Source organism: Phasianus colchicus, chromosome 1 (assembly GCF_987193195.1).
Source record: "Phasianus colchicus chromosome 1, bPhaCol1.hap1.1, whole genome shotgun sequence".
Classification (NCBI taxonomy): Eukaryota; Metazoa; Chordata; class Aves; order Galliformes; family Phasianidae; genus Phasianus; species Phasianus colchicus.
The window spans coordinates 189,477,908-189,496,549 of record NC_143436.1 but is presented as its reverse complement, the minus strand read 5'-3'; the positions used below and the strand labels follow the sequence as shown (position 1 = coordinate 189,496,549).

General features: G+C 43.4%; 1 protein-coding gene across 1 annotated transcript; it reads left to right on the top strand.

Annotated features, from left to right (window-relative positions):
* Positions 1 to 14,642: 14,642 nt before the first annotated feature.
* On the top strand, positions 14,643 to 18,315 carry LOC149920330 (uncharacterized). The gene has a single exon (XM_090134076.1). It carries the CDS (start codon positions 15,064 to 15,066, stop codon positions 18,082 to 18,084), a length of 3,021 nt encoding a protein of 1,006 aa, XP_089990202.1. The 5' UTR covers positions 14,643 to 15,063; the 3' UTR covers positions 18,085 to 18,315.
* The last annotated feature ends 327 nt before the right edge of the window (positions 18,316 to 18,642 follow it).

Genomic DNA, 18,642 nt, shown 5'->3' with positions numbered 1-18,642 from the left:
AGTTTACTGTCTTGAGTCTACCTCATCTTTATACTTTTAGGTGTGAATATATTTGAGAAACTTGTAGCAAGCCATCCAGTTCATATTCATTCATCTAAGAAAAGAAAAAAGGAAAAATCTCCATCATTTTCAAATCCAATTTCTATAACACAGCTAATGAAAGCATTATATTCAAGATGCTTAAAGAAATTTACACCTATTTTGAGATGCCCTAAACCATGCCAGTTCTCTGACATTGTGTCACAGATGCCTTTGAAACATCAGCACAGGAATACATAAAATTTTTCTACACTATCCACATGCTTTGACATTTTCCAAATGCAAAATTACAAGAATGAGTTGTCTTGTGATGCTATGAGTTGGAACACTGGCACTGTGCAGTGTGAGATAACTAACAGGAAGAAAAGTTGTTCCGCTCTGAGTGAAGTTGTCATAAATACAAAATATAGAAGCAAAGCACAAAAAGCCTGTTTTTTTTTTTGAATATCAGCAGAGTTCATTGGAGCATAGGGGCACGACGCAGTAATGATGGACAGGGAGGAGGCTCAGCGGCTGCAGATCTGAACCTCTTTTGCAACTCATGTCAGATAAGTAACTAGTTCATGCAGGTGAACATTCAATACATTTGCAAGATTGGTGTGATAAAACACAACATATATGTTCGCATATCTGCATTACAGCAGTTATGTCTTAATCACCACAAAGCAGATGTACTGCCCACACTGAACTAGACCTCTCCATTTTTTGCATTTGCTTTTTATAGAAACAGAAGCAAAAATTATGGGGTTTTTTCAAAGTATTTTTGTCAGTAGGTGAAGTCACATGTCACAGCACCATCTGGGCTTTCAGCTACCATCTCCATTTCTTCTTCCTCTTCTGTACAGTACATTTTGATTTCTAGTTGTTTATTTTTTCACTTCTCTCTATCTCTCTCTTTTTTTTTTTTTTCCACTTGCTGTTCTTTTTTTCCTTCTCATTTCTGCTTTGATTCTCTTCTGCTTGTTCCCTCTTGCAAACAATTTTTACTTTATTGAAAACAATATCAGACCTATTACAGAGCTGCAGGGCTCTCTTGCATTAACTTTAGGGTTGCCTCAGACCACTTTGGGTAACAAACTGGGGGCTGGTTCCTCAATATATTTCTTTGCACTCTTTTATTGCCTCTGGTTATTGGCTTGTCTGGTGCCAGAATAAAAAGAGGGGGACATGATACAAGGGGGTTGAAATTGTTTCTTTCTTTGATTTTTGTACAGAACCTACCCCAGTGGGTGTTCTAAAACTCATAGGTAGTTTTATAATATAAATAATGCATTATTTTTAAAAAGAAATATATATATATATTGATTTTATTGGTTAACATCATGAAAGACTGCAAATGCCAAAGCAGGAAAAAGAGGCTTCTGTAATGCACACATTTTCTCAACCATTTATCCCTTCAGATCTAATTATGTTTGTAGTGACAGTGCTCCTGTGTTGATCCATAATTAATCATAGAATCATACAATGGCTTGGGTTGGAAGGAACCATGAGGATCATCAAGTTCCAACCCCGTTGCCACATGCAGGTTTGCCAGCCAGGAGATCAGGTACAAGAACAAGTTGCCCAGGGCCTCATACAACCTGGCCTGTTGTAAGGCTGCAATGGGGTCTCCCCACAGTTTTCTCTTTCCCAGGCTGAACAAGGCCAGTTCCTTCAGCCTATCTTCATAAGAGAGGTGTTCTAGCCCTTGGATCATCTTTGTGGCCCTCCTCTGGACTCTCTCCAAAAGCTCTTTCCTGTGTTGGGGATCCCATACTTGGACACTGTACTCTAGCTGGGGCCTAACAAGGCAGAATAAAGTGTAAAATCACCTCCCTCACCCTGCAGGTCATCCTTCTTCTTGTAGATGATCAATACAAAAAGACTTTACATGGCCTCACGTAGTGGAAACTCTTCAATGTCAGTCATAGAATTGCTTAGGTTGGAATGGACCTTAAAGATGAGCCAGTTCCAAGCCCCTGCCAATGGGCTGGTTGCCCCCCAACAGATTGGGCTGCCCAGGGCCCCGTCCAACACGGCTTTGATAACTTCCAGGGATGGGACACCTTCTCTAAGCTGCCTGTGCCAGGGCCTCACTAACCCCTGAGTCAAGCATTTCTTCCAAACTTCTTGCCTGAATTAACCTCTCTTAGTTTATAATCATTATAGTTTCTCCTATCATTGTTAGATAGTGTAAAAAGTCAATCCCCTCCTGTTTATAAGCTCCCTTCAAGTATAAATGTAGAACTTGAACTCTGAGTGCACGTGCTTGATTTGTCAAGTTGCTCAGTACATACTGTGATGAATAAAGGAATGCTGCTTTCTAACACCCCATTAGATTTAGTGAGTTTTTTTTCCTGGATTTTGAATGACAGTACAACATCTAAATGTTTCTCAAACATTTACAGGGACAGTGACTCAACCACCTCCCTGAGCAGCCCATTCCAGTGCCCGATCACTCTTTTAGAAGGGAAATTTTTCTTAATGTCCAACTTGAATCTCCCCCAGTACAACTTGAGGCCATTCCTTCTAGTTCTATCACTACTTAAGCAGGAAAAGAGGCCGACACCCACCTCACCACAAACTCCTTTCAGGTATTTGTAGAGAGTGATAAGGTCATCCCTGAACATCCTCTTCTCCAGACTGAACAATTCAGTTCCCTTAACTGTTCCCTTGTTAGTCAAATTCAAGACAATGGCTAGAATTTCACAACCATCAGATGCGGTGTAACCCTTCAAATAATGAAAAGTCTGATAGGGTGTATTTTAGAATCTGACATTTGAAGCTTTTTTTTTGGGTTTTCCTCATGTTTGCATACAAGGCTGCATTGATTTGACACCATACTTTACTGACCAGATAATTTAAAGAACATTCAATCTCTGCTCACAAATTGTGTATGTGCAAAGAAGCACCTGTTTGTTCTACTTATGTTCACTAACTCAGAATGCTGTTATAAGGATTCATGTATACTTTTTTCAGCTGTGGCCCAAAGCCCCTGCCATTTGTGTGAAATCTCTTTCTAGAAAAGCACAGAAAACAAGGAGAGTTTATGCCCCTATTCTCACCCTTTTCTAGATATATAAGACAACAGATAAGTAAACAAAGGTTTACTCGATTTTCCACTTCAACACCATTGCCAGCTGGGCTTGTTCAGCCCAGAGAAGAGAAGGCTCTGTGGAGAACTCATTTACTACCTTCCAATACTTAAAGGAAGCTTATTAACGTGAGGGAAATCAACTTTTTACACCAGTAGATAGTGATGGGACAAGGGAACCATTTGAGTTTTAGATTTGATGTTAGGGAAGTTTTTCACTGAGAGGGTGGTGAGGCCCTGGCAAAGGCTGCCCAGAGAAGCCTGTGGATGTCCTGTCCCTGAAGGTGTTCAAGGCCAGGCTGGATGGAGCCCTGGACAGCCTGATCTAGTGCCTGATTTAGTTGCTTGTGGCAGTGAGGTTGGAACTAGATGATCTTTAAGGTCTTTTCCAACCCAAGACAGTCTATGATTCTATAATTATATAGAAAGGAATATAATTGTATAGAAAGGAAAGCCTCTACAGCTGGTCTCTTCCGGAGCAGGAGACAAAGCTCATCTTCCCGAGCAAGGACACATCAGGCTTTACTGAACAGCACTTGGGAATTTCTAACCCTGGCAAAAGAAATCCAAAGCCTGTAGGATCATGGCATGATTCAGATTGGGAAGGAGTTCAGACATCTCTACTCCAACCTTCTAGCCAATGCAGAATCAGCTATGAATGAGGTCAGGTTGCTCTGAACTTCGTGTAGTTGGATCTTGAAAACAAACATGTAAGAATGCCCTATCCTACTCATGGTGAGCTAAACTTTCCTTATGTCTGCTTCTGATGTAACCCAACAGATAGGTCAGCACCACATAGCCACAGGGAGACTCTGGGTGCTAGATGAAACCATAAGATGTTGCTGCAAACAAACACATGGAGCAAATAATGCTTGCTTTATTTAGAACTGCAGTTACCTCTTTATCCTATAACCATTGTACAGGCACAGGCTGGATGCAGAAACAGACTGTGAGAGCTCTTGTGAGCTTTAAACTGTCCTGAAGTGGACAAAGGACGTGGAAAAACAATCAGCCCTCCTTCCACAGAGCACTGCAAGCATGTGCATCCTGTGTGCAGGAGATCTCAATGTGATGCTAGGAATAGTTGTGAAGACACCGCAAATCCCTGCCATACCCCTGCCAGCTGGTGCTTTCCGGGCTGACTCCTTCTCTCCAGGTTCACCTGAAATATTGTGAATGTCAAGAGAGAAGAAACTTGCATGGTTGGTACAAAATCTTTCACTCCCTGGTACGTGGTGTCAGCCTGGTGGGGTTAGTGTATGTGTGATACCTTGCTCCATGGGTGGAGGGAGCATTGCAAGATCCACACTCCCATCATTTTCTATGTGACAGTGAGTGCTGTCAGCTTTGTGTGTTGGAGAAAAGAAAGCTCAAACCTCCATGTGACACAGCCACAAGAGAAAGAAAGAAACCTTGGCTGGGAAGCTTGAGCAGAGATTATCAACCACAGTGGATGTGCAGCAGTTTTGCAAGCAGCAGTTTTGCAAGCAACATCCAGCTCTCCTTCATCTCTAGAGCACTTCTCTTCTGTGAAGTTTCCCTATGGGGGAAGAAACAAAGTCACAGAATCACAGAATCACAGAATTGGATGAGTTGGAAGAGACCTCAAGAGATCATCAAGTCCAAACCCCCTGCCAAAGCAGTTCCCAACAATAGGTTGCACAGGTAGGTGTTCAGATGGGTCTTGAATATCTTCATAGAAGGAGACTCCACAATCTCTCTGGGCAACCTGTTCCAGTGCTCCATCACCTGTATTGTAAAAAAGTTCTTCTGCATGTTAGTGTGGAACTTATGTTCAAGTCTTAGCCCATTACTTGTCCTATTGCTATGCAAAACCTAGAAGAACCTGGATTATCCATTTGCCTCTCACGTCCCATTAGATATTTAGATATTCTTAAGTCCCTGCCCTGCTTTCTCCAAAAGCTTATCTATGTGAATATAAGTACTCACATACTGCTGTGTACTCCATTTTACAAAAACGTATGGCACTCTGTCCAAAGAGATGTCAAGCAAATGTCAAGTGATCATATCATTTCTCTGCCAACCTTCAGAAGAAGCCAAAAGAGTTTGCCCTCTGCTTTCCCATTGTGAAGTACCCATTCATTCATTGCTCTTCATGCTTATTTCTTTGCTACTTGTTTCTCTGCCTTCTGAGTTCACTACCTCTCCCACTTACATGCTGTCCTCTTCAGGGCAATTACCTCCCTACCCATGTAAGAACGCAGTGCAGACAGAGTCTGCAGCAATGAGTGTCTGTTTTAAGATTATGTAATGATCAAATCATCTTTTAAATTGGAGGTTAACTGAGATTCCCAAGATAGTAGAATATTTAAGCAGCCAGGACTATTTTACAACCTCTGATTGCTTCTTACTTAGTAGGAAGGATTTGTTAATCATTAGCATTAAAACCTAAAATCCATGAAAAATGGTTACCCTAGCACTTGCCTTCATTTTCATTTTGATGTTCTGAACAAGTAATTTGTTAACCAGCTAGACATATGTTGCTTAAGCAAGAGCCTGTCTAGAAAAACAAAGAGCTTCCTAAGAAGTAGTTTTGCAATATATTTAATTTGTGTTATCAAGGAGGACAATAAATTCAGTTTTCACTTATTTATTTCCAAGCCAATGGCTTTGTTCTGAGTTTTGTTTCCAAGGAAGTATGAAAAAGTACAATCAGAAGAAACAGAAATTTATTGTGAATTAACTCCTTTACTGATCACCTATAATTTTGCTGACTGTTAGCTTATGGTAGAGATCTCAAGATTGTGGAGGGGTTGCACATCCTGCTTAACTTGCCTGTGTACAGAGCTCACTATATTTTTCTAGGGGAGAGCAAAGAGTCAAGGTCTGTGTGATTCTGCAAGGCACTAATTGAGGAAAAACATGAAATTCCATAAAAGTAAAGCAAGAAAGACCAATAATTTGCTGTTAAAATTAACCTTCAAAGAAATTTGAAGACTATTTGTATCTTGACAGAATCTAGAAGTTGCAGGAAACTTTTGTGTCTGGGTGCCTTCTCACCTACAAAAGATATTTGAGACAACTAACGGGTAGGAGAAGAAAAAAAGAAAAATATTTAGGTCATGGTTCTGACAGGTTTCACTGGCTTTGGTGTGTTTGTATTGTAGCTAAGTGAACAAGGCAGAGCATATACTGTACATATTATGGATGGCAAGCTGGGCATAAGCCAGCAAAGTGCCCTCACAGCCCAGAAAGCCAATTGTCTCCTGGGCTGCACCAAAAGCAGTGTGGTCAGCAGGGTGAGGGAGGTGATCCTGCTGCTCTTCTCTGTGCTGTAAGATCTCACCTGGAGTACTGCATCCAGATGTGGAGTCTTCAGTACAGGAGAGACATGGAGCTGTTGGAGTGCATCTAGAGGAGGGCAACAAAAATGATCCAAGGGACAGAACACCCCTTTTATGAGGACAGGCTAAGAGCGCTGGGAATGTTTAGCCTAGAGAAGAGGAGGCTGTAGGAAGACCTGAGAGAGGCCTTTCAGTATCTAAAGGGGAGCTGCAGGAAAGAAGGGATCAAAGTCCCTAGCAAGTCTGTTGTGATAGGACAAGGGGAAATTGTTTCAAACTAGAACAGGGGAGATTTGGAGTGGCTACAAAGAAGTTTTTTATGACAACGATGAGCACTGGAATACGAATAGGAATAGGAATAGGAATAGGAATAGGAATAGGAATAGGAATAGGAATAGGAATAGGAATAGGAATAGGAATAGGCACTGCACAGAGAGGTTGTGGATGCCCTATCCTTGGAGACATTCAAGATGAGGATGAATGGGGCTCTGAGCTGTGGATGTCTCTGTTCACTACAGGGAGGTTGGACTAGATGGCCTTTAAGGGTCCCTTCCAATTCAAATGATTCTATCTATTCCACCAATTCAAATGATTTTAGGGCCTTAAGTTGCACCAGGGTAAGTGTAGGTTGAATTTTAGGAAGCACTGGAATAGGCTCCCCAAGGAGGTGGTTGAGTCACCATCCTTGGATGTGTTTAAAAACCATTTGGATGTGGTGCTCGTGGACATGATTTAGTGGAGGGCTGTTAGAGTTAGGGTAGTATGGTTAGGTTGTGGTTGGACTTGATGATCTTTAAGGTCTTTTCCAACCTGAGTGATTCTATGATTCTATCATTCTATCATTCTATGGTTGTATTTGTTCAGCACATATGCAATGCAGCCTTGCTAGGCCACACCTTGTCCATCAGCTCAAGCTGAGATTGGGGTGAGTAACTCCAGGGAGAAAAGTTTGCTGTGAGAATCTGAGAGAGCGGCTGTGGGTCTGAGTTCATGAACACAAATCGTGTTGCTCAGACAATCCAGCTGCGCGTTAAATGTGCAGCTTATCAGCCTTAAATCTTCCAGATAAATGTGAACCCAAGCATGTTTCTATGGATTTAATGTTTAACATCTCTCTCCTTCTCAAATAAGAAGTGCCTATAAGAGTTGTGTTCTGTCCCGCGGCAGTCAGTAACAATGCTAGGCATTTTTCTCTCCATTAAAAGCTGTTTTCCAATAACAGAAATGTTTAACTAATAGTGGGTGATACTTGAATCCTGAACTCCTGAGCGTTTTAAATAAGAGCAGCCCTTTGAGCAGCATATAGATGTATATGATCAATGAAGGACCTTCCAGCTGAACTATTCTATTCTATTCTAGTCTAGTTCATTCTATGCTGTTCTATGAATGGAGAGTTCCCTATGGTTTTTGGTTCTCGAAGAAGTGATGTTCCCCTGTCTGACCTCAGCTGTCCTGTTGCTCTCCACTTCACAAGAAAGCCTGGCACGTGCAACTGAAACAGAGTGCAGTGCTAAGCACTGTTCAAAGGACTCAGGCAAATCAGAGTTCATGGGGTTTAAAACACCATCTTCTGACTGTGGAGAGAGCTGCTGATTAAAGGACAAAGCAACAATTCATGCCATAACACCCACTTGCTTTGTGTTCTCAGCTTGTGTGAAGCAGCTCTCATTACCCAGCAGCTAGGCTGGACAAAGTCTGTAGGTTAACATTAAGTTAACATTTGTGAGGGGTGTGGGTGGAAGCACAGGGGCTTGGAATTGCTTATTACCACAGAGTAAAAGGTCTCACTACGAAAACTCATTCTGAAAGCCTTTTCTTTTTCTTTTAGAACACAGAAAAAATAATAATAATTCTGAAGCATTATTAATTCTGTGAATCTCTGAATTTATTTCATGCAATTTTGCCAGAAGGTTTTATGCTCAGACTGAATTTTGGCAGGATGTTTGATCAAAAAGGAACATGCAGCACACATGGCTATTTATACTAGACCGTCTCAACTCTTTCTAGTGGTACATGAAAGCATGTAATTAACTTCTTCATTGGATTTTTATTTCCATTTTAGTGATTCTCCTTCCTCTGGCATGAAGGTTAACGGTGGTTGTTTGTTTTGGCAGTGTTGCTTTATTTTATAAGGAAAACTAGAGAATGCTTTTTGGACAAAAATCTCTTTGTCTGAGTGCTCTGAGATTTTACAGCTCTCAGGTATATGGTCTCATATTTGAGTGGTTCTGTATGGAGACAGGAGATGAAATCAATGATCCTAGTGGGTCCCTTCCAACTCAGGATATTCTATGATTCTAATTCTATTGGTCAAAAGCAGAGGCAAAATGTGACAAAGGTTTGGGGGTACGATGTGCAAGTGATTATTTGTGAAGTTTCCTGTTTCTGTCCTGATGTTTTACCTCCATTCCACATGTGTGGCTGTGCCATGCAGTTAAGTTGTGCCAGAGGAGGTCCAAGTTGGATATTTGGAAAAATTTCTTCTCAGAGAGTGGTAATGCTTTGGAACAGCTCCCCAGGGAACTGGTAGAGTCACCATCTCTGGAGATCTTCAAGAAAAGCATAGATGTCACATTGAGTGAAGTGGTTTTGTGATGGTATTGTGATGGGTTGATGGTTGGGCTACATGACCTCAGTGGTCTTTCCAACCTTAATGATTCTATGATTCTATGACTTTGCTGAGGTCTCAGTGCCCTATTTGCTGCTTAATCTTTGTCTTATGGAGCTGGAGGAGATCACTAGTTCTGGGTCTTGATGATCTCTGAGATGCTAAAAACATGCACTAGTTGCTGGTCCTACAATACAGATAGCAAAGGTTACTATCTGTTTAAATATCTCTCACTGATTTTATTTCCAGAAAGGAAAATGTACATATATTTTTCTAAAGAATGAGTTACCAGCCATGACTTCAGTGACAAAATGATCTGGTTTTCAGATCAAATGTGCCATAATCAAACAAAGAGAGTCATTTGGATTTTGGAAAATAAGTTGGAGATAAAACCTCAGGGTATTTCTTTCTCCTTTGAAGCATTCATGCAGTTCTCATTCACAAGTGAAAGCCACACAAACCTGGCAGAGATGTGTAAACCTGGCAGAGCACAACTTCCATGGCAACTTCATATGTTGAGACTGAGTGCTTCTCTTCTGGTGACAGAGTTGTGCAGGTGACAAGACTCCTTGAACACAACATGTATTTCTTCTCGTGGCTGTGGTTTTCCTCTTACAGCAGCACCCACAGCTCAGCAGAGGAGCCCTGGGTGATCTCTGCATCTCAGAGTCCCTGCCACGACTCCAAACTGATTATTTCTATGGATTTGCATGTAGCAAAATAAAGGATTTTTCTTGTTTAAAGTGATATTATATCCTTATTCCAACCACTGGTGTCTGTGGAAGTACTGTTCTGTAGTGGAGTCACTCAATTTAGACAAATGAGGAAGGGGTTAGTGGAAGAAAGAAATATGAGCTGATGGCTAAGTCACAGACATCTCCTATGACTCCAGACAACTTGCACATAAACAACCAAGTTTGCCATCGGTGGAGCTGGGCGGTACTTAATCACTTTGATTTGATAGGGGAGCAATGAGAGTATAGATCAAGTGATGGTGGAGAGGTTCATACAAGTGATATCTAAAAGAGAAAGAAATGAGGGAATGTGATCTCTTCATGTTGTCTGACAGTCAAAAAAATTCTCAAAAAATTAACTTAACCAGAGCATAATCATCCTTCTGCCATCCAGCCCATATGTCCCAGAGACAAAACCTAGCATTTAGATCAAAAGCCAAAGAGCCAAGCTGCATATATCCATGGATATCCATGGCACCTCCAGCTGTCAGCTCTGTTCAATACTGTTATTACATTTTCCTGAGCTGTTACCTATTTGTTTTTCAAGTAACGTTCAGCTGTTTTCTGACTGTTGTAACGTAATAGATAATGAAATCTACTCATTCGCCAGTGCTTCGTGTATATACACGAGACTAACTGCACGTAAAATATTTCTAGGATCCTGACAACAGCCTTCATATGTGGTGATGATCACTGTGGTGTAATAGTAGAGACTGGAAAAAGGAGCAAGGAGCAAGCTTTAAGCAGGAGGTAAAGAGCAGAGGTTGATTAAAGTAGCTTTGCAAAGTCATTGTTTAGTAACGAGTTGGAAAAAGAGGCAGGGTAATTACAACCATAGAGGAAATATAATAAATAGGTTAGTGTTTCTTTTTCAGATAAATCTGCTGTTTTGTTTTGTTTTGTTTTTTCAAAAAGAAAAAAAAAAGTGACATATGCATCTAAGAAACCAGGCATTTAAGGTCAGTAGATCTAATTACACCAAATATTACTCCTCAAATCAAGTGACTTTGAAATAGGAAAAGCAGTTATCTAGCCAGCAGCCAGGATTCAGAAGAGATTTCTGAGCTGAGGCATTCAAACCACAGCCTTGTGACTTCAGGAGGGTGATTAACTCCTGATTCACTGTTCTGAGAACAGCAGGCGGCAACCACTTCCTCTTGAAGGGTGCTGATATCGCAGAACATTGCCTTCAGGCAAAAAAAGCATGTATTTTAGATGCTTTCTCAGAGATTTTGTGACTGTTCTCTACTATATCTTGCATCAGCTCTGCTCATATACTGGTACTTACAAACAGTTTTTTTAACTTTATCATCAGATGCATAACTTTAAATACTGTATGCCCATTCTAGGGAATTTACTACCTGCAATTTTGATGAGAAAGAACCATTAAAGAAATGGGGAAATAGCCATCTTTCTTTGCCAGTGTATTACTAACTACATGGTGAATGCCACATTGTACAAAGCTTTGAGTTTGTGGGCTTAAATGACGTACATACGTTAGTAAAGTATATTTCTACCCTTTGTCAATGGAGAGGAAAACATCAGACTCAGATCCTAGAGTTTGGAGGTTGTTGTTGACTGTAGAGAAGCTCACAGTTGGGCATGTGCCTAACTTGAGTATATAAATTGAGTACTGCTAAATCGGTTATGAGCTGTTCACTCTGGGCATGTCTCATAGGCCTTCTCTATAGGAGTCTTTTTTGGGGACAGTCTTTTTTGTTTGGAATGATCCATAACTTTTTACAAGGGTAAATAATGACAGGACAAGGGGAAATGGATTTAAGTTGAAGGAGGAAAGATTTAGGCTGGATGTCAGGGGGAAGTTCTTTACTATGAGTGTGGTGAGATGCTGGAACAGGCTGCCCAGAGAGGCTGTGGATGCCCCATCCGTGGAGGTGTTCAAAGCCAGGTTGGGCAGCCTGGTCTAGTATTAAATTTGGAGGTTGGTGGCCCTGCCTTTGGTGAGGGGATTGGAGTTTCATGATCCTTGAGGTCCCTTCCAACCCAGGCCATTCTGTGATTCTGTGAGAACAGATAAAAGGGAAACCAGCAGTGGAAAGTGCTTCAGCTTGTTCTTGGGAATTCAACACGAATGTACTCATTAGGTACATAAATATGGGTGAGACGGATGCAGGATTCACTACCCATGGGGTTAGATCCTTTATCTAGGTGTAACGTTTGTAAATAGCTCCTTCAGGGCAGTTTTTCTTTTTATCAACTCTACAAATGGTGCTAATAAACACAGGATGCTTCCACCCATCAAAGCTATACCAGGGGTTATTCTCAGAGGACTTCAAGGACTTTCTCTTCTAACTCCTAAGAATAGTACCAGTTATTCAAGATAAAGAAACAACTGCATGGGACAGAAGGCTCTTTAAGCATGTGTGTCCAGGGTGGGCAATAGTATCTTCCGTTGTGCTGTCAAACCATGAATAGCACAGGTCACCTATGATGACTTGATTTTGTGACTTTGATTCTACTGAACCAGGCAGCAGAACATACTGTACACAGTCATACTTGTGCTGAATCAGCCTGAATGCCTTTGATGACTTTTTTTTCCCTCACTCAAAGACTTCTGCTACAAAATTAGCCTATCAAGATATGAAGAAAAAACTATGAATCAGTAGAAGAGTTTCCACTCTTTGAAGCCTAAGATTGTGCCGGCTGTCTGGTAATGGGAGTCTCATTGCTGTTTTCACATGACCTGCAACCACAGCTCAAAGAAAGCAAGAACAAAGATGTGACACAGAGTGAAAGAACAGCACCCTGAAACAATGAGACAAATCCTAATCGGTGGTTTTACTGTCAGTTTTTAGGTGATCTTATTGTTCACTTACGTTGCTTTTGTCAGCAGTTTCCATCACGTGTTTGTCAGTTCCTAATCTTGCTACCAAAAAGGTCAAAGTGCAACCAACATCTTATCTTGTGATGTCAGGCATCTTCCTGACTTTGCATTAGACTCTGTCTCATTTCTAAAGATTAACTTATCTTTTACACTTCTGAGGGGTCCAATTCACACCCTTCTTGTTGACTTTTAAAGTTTTCCCCACTTGGTTCATTTATCACGAGTCTAATGCCTGTCAGCTGGTAGTTGTTACTAGACAAACTTCAAGTCTTGCGCATTCAAGACCAAAAACCAAATAAACACAAAAACCCACCAAGCATTAAAATGCATAGTTCTGAAGAGTGCTCCCCAGTTACTTAAAGGTAAACAGGACATATTCGTTGCTGTGTATAAGCAAGTGCAAAACATATATGAAAAACTTAGTTGCAAAGTGTACTGGTGTAGTGAGGTATTATTTTCAACAGTACAGTTCCAGGTGATTGAATTGGCATGAAGGGAGTTTTCAGTGCTTGCCAGATTTCTAGCTCACTCTGCTCACTCTGATCCTACAGATCAGATAGTCTCACAAGTATTTGCAGTTATGTATACCAAGTGAGAACAGAATAGGATGAGGATGGGGATGGCATCAGCAGAACCTCACCCTGCGGAAGTTGTTTCTTTCTGTATGTTTTAGAACCACTTAAAGACCAGATCAAATAAACAAAACAGTAAAAAGCTAGAATTTTGTGGTTCTGTTCCTGTCTCCCTTTCAAGCCTTACTTGCTGTTGCTCCACACTCCCATATGTAAGATACGGGAATAATCACTGATTAATTATGCTGCTATGAGGGCTCACAAATTAATTAATTTACAATTAATATGCTTAGCTCACAAGATCTGTTGCCTGAGGTGTGATTTTTTTGCCCTTTCAACTAGAATCCTTTACAATGAACTGAAAAAGAGCCAGCAGATGGGCACATAGGCCTAGAATTCATCTACAAATACTGAATAAGAATTTGTCTGTCATGTTTTGCAAGAAGTACAGATTTGCCTTCCAGGTCTAGAGATTTGCATTAATATATTTTGCTCCAGAGATAAATGTTTTTGTTTGTCCAGATGACCTAACAATGATGTGAAGATACTGTAGTAAAGAAAAAAAAAAAAAACAAAACACCAGTACACAGACAAAATCATCTCTGTCCCCACAACTTTATGTTTCTCTGCCCTGAAAGATAAGCAGAACATGAAAGTTTGTGTTGCAGGTTCCTTTAAACAGATGTGAATCGTAACTGTTTTGCTTTCAGTCATATATTTTACAGTGTCTCACCTCTAATTTTCCTCAATTTGCAGGTTGAAAAAGTTGATTTATCTGAGAGATCTTGCAGTGTCAAAGAAAGCAGGGACCTTGGCTAGAAAATGAAGACCCAATAATCTTTAAAATATTAATCATGTTTCAGGCAGAGTTTGCCAATGCTTTCTAAGGAGACCAACTGACTTGGGAGTTCATTTGGGAACTCTTCCAAGATACTGGGCTGAAAAAGAAAATATTCTGTGACTTTTGGAGTGAGAAACTTGGTAGGAAGCACTTTCAGGCTCTATATAATTTTCCTTTCATCTGGCCTGTATTTATGAGCTACTTTTGTCATTTGGAAGGCCAATTGGAGAGAGTTTATAATAGCAATGGACAATAAACAGAACGTTCATGGTTTGAATCCTAATCAGGATAGGCTAAACGAGAGGAATTCAGTTCTGCAAGAAATTCTGATACTTCAATCTTTTTAATAATTCAGAATGGTTAAAAAATGTTTCTATAATAGTTTCTGAATTAAGAAATTTTCTAAATTATTGAAATAAGCAAATGACTCGCTACCTTGAATGCATTTTATAAGCATTCAGAAAAATAATTTTTTGGAATACATAAGTCATCAAATTACGTGATCAAAATATGAGAACTACAATAAAAAGCATAATGAATCACTTCATCCTTTTGTTGCTCGATAATTTCATCAAGATGAACAATATTGTTTCTACATTTTGATTTCAGATGAATGTAGTAGGCGTGGCGAGGAAACGGTATGTGACGGGGTCAGGTTTCCTATGCTCAGGGCTTGCCAAACGCTGCCCCACAATAGGACAGCAGGTAAGCAAGGGGTGTGGACAAAGCGGGACAAGAATATTTAAGTGCCTACCACATTTTAATAAACGCCATTTTGCCTCACGCACTCTGGGGTCTGTGTGAGCATTTGGCCCCGGCCCGGTTGGGGTCGGTTTCGCTGGCAAGTGGCGCCCTCGGTCGGCAGAGGACGAGCAATGAGAGACTACTACTACAAGTGGTGACCCCGACGTGATCTGCCTATCGAGGGTTAACCACCCGGCGTGCCCGTGAAGCGGAGAAGAGCCTGCGGAGTGGCGGCAGGTCGCTCACGGAAGACACATCGCGGAGAAGAGCCTGTGAAGTGGCGGCAGGTCGCGTGTGTAACCATGGAACAGATTATTAAGGTACTTTTGCAGTTTTGTAAGGACTACTGCGGCAAAAATACCCCTTCAAAGAAGGAGGTAGCCGCGGTGCTTTCGGTTTTAAAAAAGGGAGGGGAGCTGGACTCCCCTCAGCAAGTGCTGGATTCGGGTAGGTGGGATTCGCTCACCTCGGCTTTATGCCAACGCGCCATGAATAACCAAAAGGCTGCTGAACTTAAAACCTGGGGCTTGATACTTGGAGCCCTTAAGGCGGCTAAAGAGGAGGGTAAGCTTAAGATGGAAAAAGGGGTGGAAAGGGCTCCGGGGGGCGGGTCTTTGCTACCTTGCAGTACTGACGACCAAAGCGTGGCGGACAAGATGGCGACGGTCGCCGCGGCGAAGGGCGGGGAAGAGGAACTCCCGACCGCATGTCTACCAACCGCTCCGCCCACTCCGCCCGCTCCGCCCCCGCCCTACCCTCCGCGGTCGTTATATCCTTCTTTGGAGGAAGAAAAGGCAAGGGCGGGGCTTCGTCCCAAAGGGGGGAGGGACGGGCGTCTGCTGACTGATTGGGCTAAAGTAAAGGAGGAGGCACAAGACCGGGGCCTTGCGAACCCGGAGGCATTTCCGGTAGTGATTTCCGATGATGATAACCCGATCTGGATCCCGCTGGACCCGAAAGCGATAGCGAGGGTGCTTGAGGCAGTTGAAAAGAAAGGATTGAAGTCCCCCCTGACAATGAACGCCTTGGAGACATTAATATTGCCGGGACCCCTGTTACCATACGATATTGAGAATCTGATGCGCATGATTTTGAAACCGGTGCAGTATACGCTTTGGAAGGAGGAATGGCAGGCTAGACTTAGACAAATGCTGGTTACAGCCCAGAACGATCAGGGGAATCCGCTTCACGCGTCTAACCTGCAGAGATTGACGGGTAGTACGCCGGGTATGATCACTGCACATGCCCAGCTTGCGGAGCTGAGGCCCGGGGAACTAATAGCCACTACAGACGCTGCCCTTGAGGCGTTCAGAAGGCTCGCAAGAAATGCTGAGCCGTCTACTCCGTGGACGGAGATTGCACAAGGTCCCACTGAATCCTTCCAGGATTTTGCGGATAGGTTGATCAAGGCAGTGGAGGGATCGGAGCTGCCTAGGGCAGTGCACGGCCCCGTGATCCTGGATTGCCTCTATCAAAAGTCGAGCTCGGACGTACGGGCTCTATTACGGGTGGCGCCAGACAGGTTCCACACCCCCGGTGAGGTCCTTAAGTATGTGATGGACAAGCAAAAGTCTCAATCATCAGTGGCAAGCGAGGTTGCTGCAGCGGTAGCTGAGGTGATGCTAGCGCATGGGGTTGCCGGGCGGCAGAGTCCAGATCGCCCGCCTGGGCCATGCTTCAGGTGCGGTCAATTAGGTCATTTCAAGGCACAGTGTAAGAGCAACGGGGGTATAGTGTGCCAAATGTGCGGGAGGAGAGGTCACACTGCACCGCAATGTAGAGCTCGTGGGCTGCGATCTCGAGGTAGGGGGGATGAGGGTCCCTCTTACGATTCACGGGATTCTCAGGAAAGGCGGGCTTTGGATCTAGGCCTGCCACTAGCTGCGCTATCGTTGAGCTGCGGGGAGCGCCCCTTGGTGAAGATTACAGCCGCAATTACGGAGCTTCCCGCTGGCTCCCCAGGGCCGCGATCTATTTTCCTTACCGCCCTGGTGGACTCAGGAGCGGATGTGACGGTTTTTGCGGAGTCCGACTGGCCGCCCACGTGGCCAACGGGGGCCACTCAAACTATAGCGGGAGTGGGGGGAACTGCTCCAACGCGGAGGTCAGCCAAGCAGATCGAGATAATCGTGGTCAACAGAGACGGTTCCCTGGAGAAGCCCGTCCTGCTGACCCCGCTGGTAGCGCAGGTACCGGGAACCCTGTTGGGGCGAGATTACCTGCGGAGTGTGTCTGCTCGGATACAACTGCAGGCCTTAATTGCCCGGTGGGCAGGCACAGATCCGCGGCTGAAGCCATACAACGAGACCTCTTGGACTGTGGTCAGTCCTGTGAACACGGAGGCTTTCTCCATTACTTCGGGTTATTGCGGGTATACCAAAAATGAAACACGGGTCTTCACAGGGCGCAATACAACCTGCTTGTCAAAGGGTGGGGTCCTTTCTAAATCTAGCGGTAGATCCTCATTTAATTGTACGGCAGTTTGGGACTTTTATGGGTATGGGTTCACTTTCAAACGGGGGGTCAACGAGGTGCTATGGAATAACAAAACGGCTAAGGCGTTGCCCCCTGGAATCTTCTTGATCTGTGGGGATAGAGCCTGGCAGGGCATCCCGCACAATGCCTTAGGAGGACCCTGTTACCTAGGGGAACTGACATTACTGTCTCCGAATTTCACGACATGGATGCAGTATGGCCCGAGCATCACGGGTCACCATCGTCGCCGAAAGCGTTCGAGCCCTCTCCCGGAGAATTGTAACGATGAGGTAGAGTTATGGAGTGCCACAGCACGGATATTCGCATCATTTTTCGCCCCTGGGGTTGCTGCAGCACAGAGCTTGGCTCAGATAGAACGCCTAGCATGTTGGTCAGCTAAGCAGGCGAATTTAACAACATTAATATTGAATGCGATGCTAGAAGACACAAACAGCATTCGGCATGCGGTGCTGCAAAACAGAGCAGCCATCGGCTTCTTGCTCCTGGCACAGGGGCATGGATGTGAAGACCTAGAAGGAATGTGTTGCTTCAATCTTAGCGACCACAGTGTATCCATCCATAAAGCGCTGAAAGCCCTGCGAGACCATACGGAGAAGATCCAAGTGGAGGACAACCCCATCGGGGACTGGCTGAGAAGTGTGTTTGGCAACTTTGGAGGATGGGTTGCGAAAATTATTAAGGTAGTTGCGCTAGTATTGCTCGCAATAATTTGTATTGCGGCCATTTTGCCGTGCATAATCATGTGTTTCCAGAATTGCCTCACAAGGATCATGTGGCAAGTTATGGACCAACGGATTCTGTATCACAAAACGAAGGAACAGTTGTGAGAGATGTACTCGCGTTGCGATCGCGCTGTTACGGGATATTCCTGAGCATAGGGAGGGGGAGATGTAGTAGGCGTGGCGAGGAAACGGTATGTGACGGGGTCAGGTTTCCTATGCTCAGGGCTTGCCAAACGCTGCCCCACAATAGGACAGCAGGTAAGCAAGGGGTGTGGACAAAGCGGGACAAGAATATTTAAGTGCCTACCACATTTTAATAAACGCCATTTTGCCTCACGCACTCTGGGGTCTGTGTGAGCATTTGGCCCCGGCCCGGTTGGGGTCGGTTTCGCTGGCAAGTGGCGCCCTCGGTCGGCAGAGGACGAGCAATGAGAAACTACTACTACAGATGAAGTGCACTTTTGCATGAGAAGTTATTTTGCAAAATGTCACCCACAAAGACTGTATGGCTAGGAGACAACCATCCTTCTTCATGGGTTCTCTTTAAACCCTGGTGAAGCAAGTGAGAGAGGCCTGGGTAGCAGGACAAGTCCTGGAAGAAGAGACAAGTTCAAAACATGAAGTGATAATGACAACCTCATGGCAACCAAAATGACCTTTTGG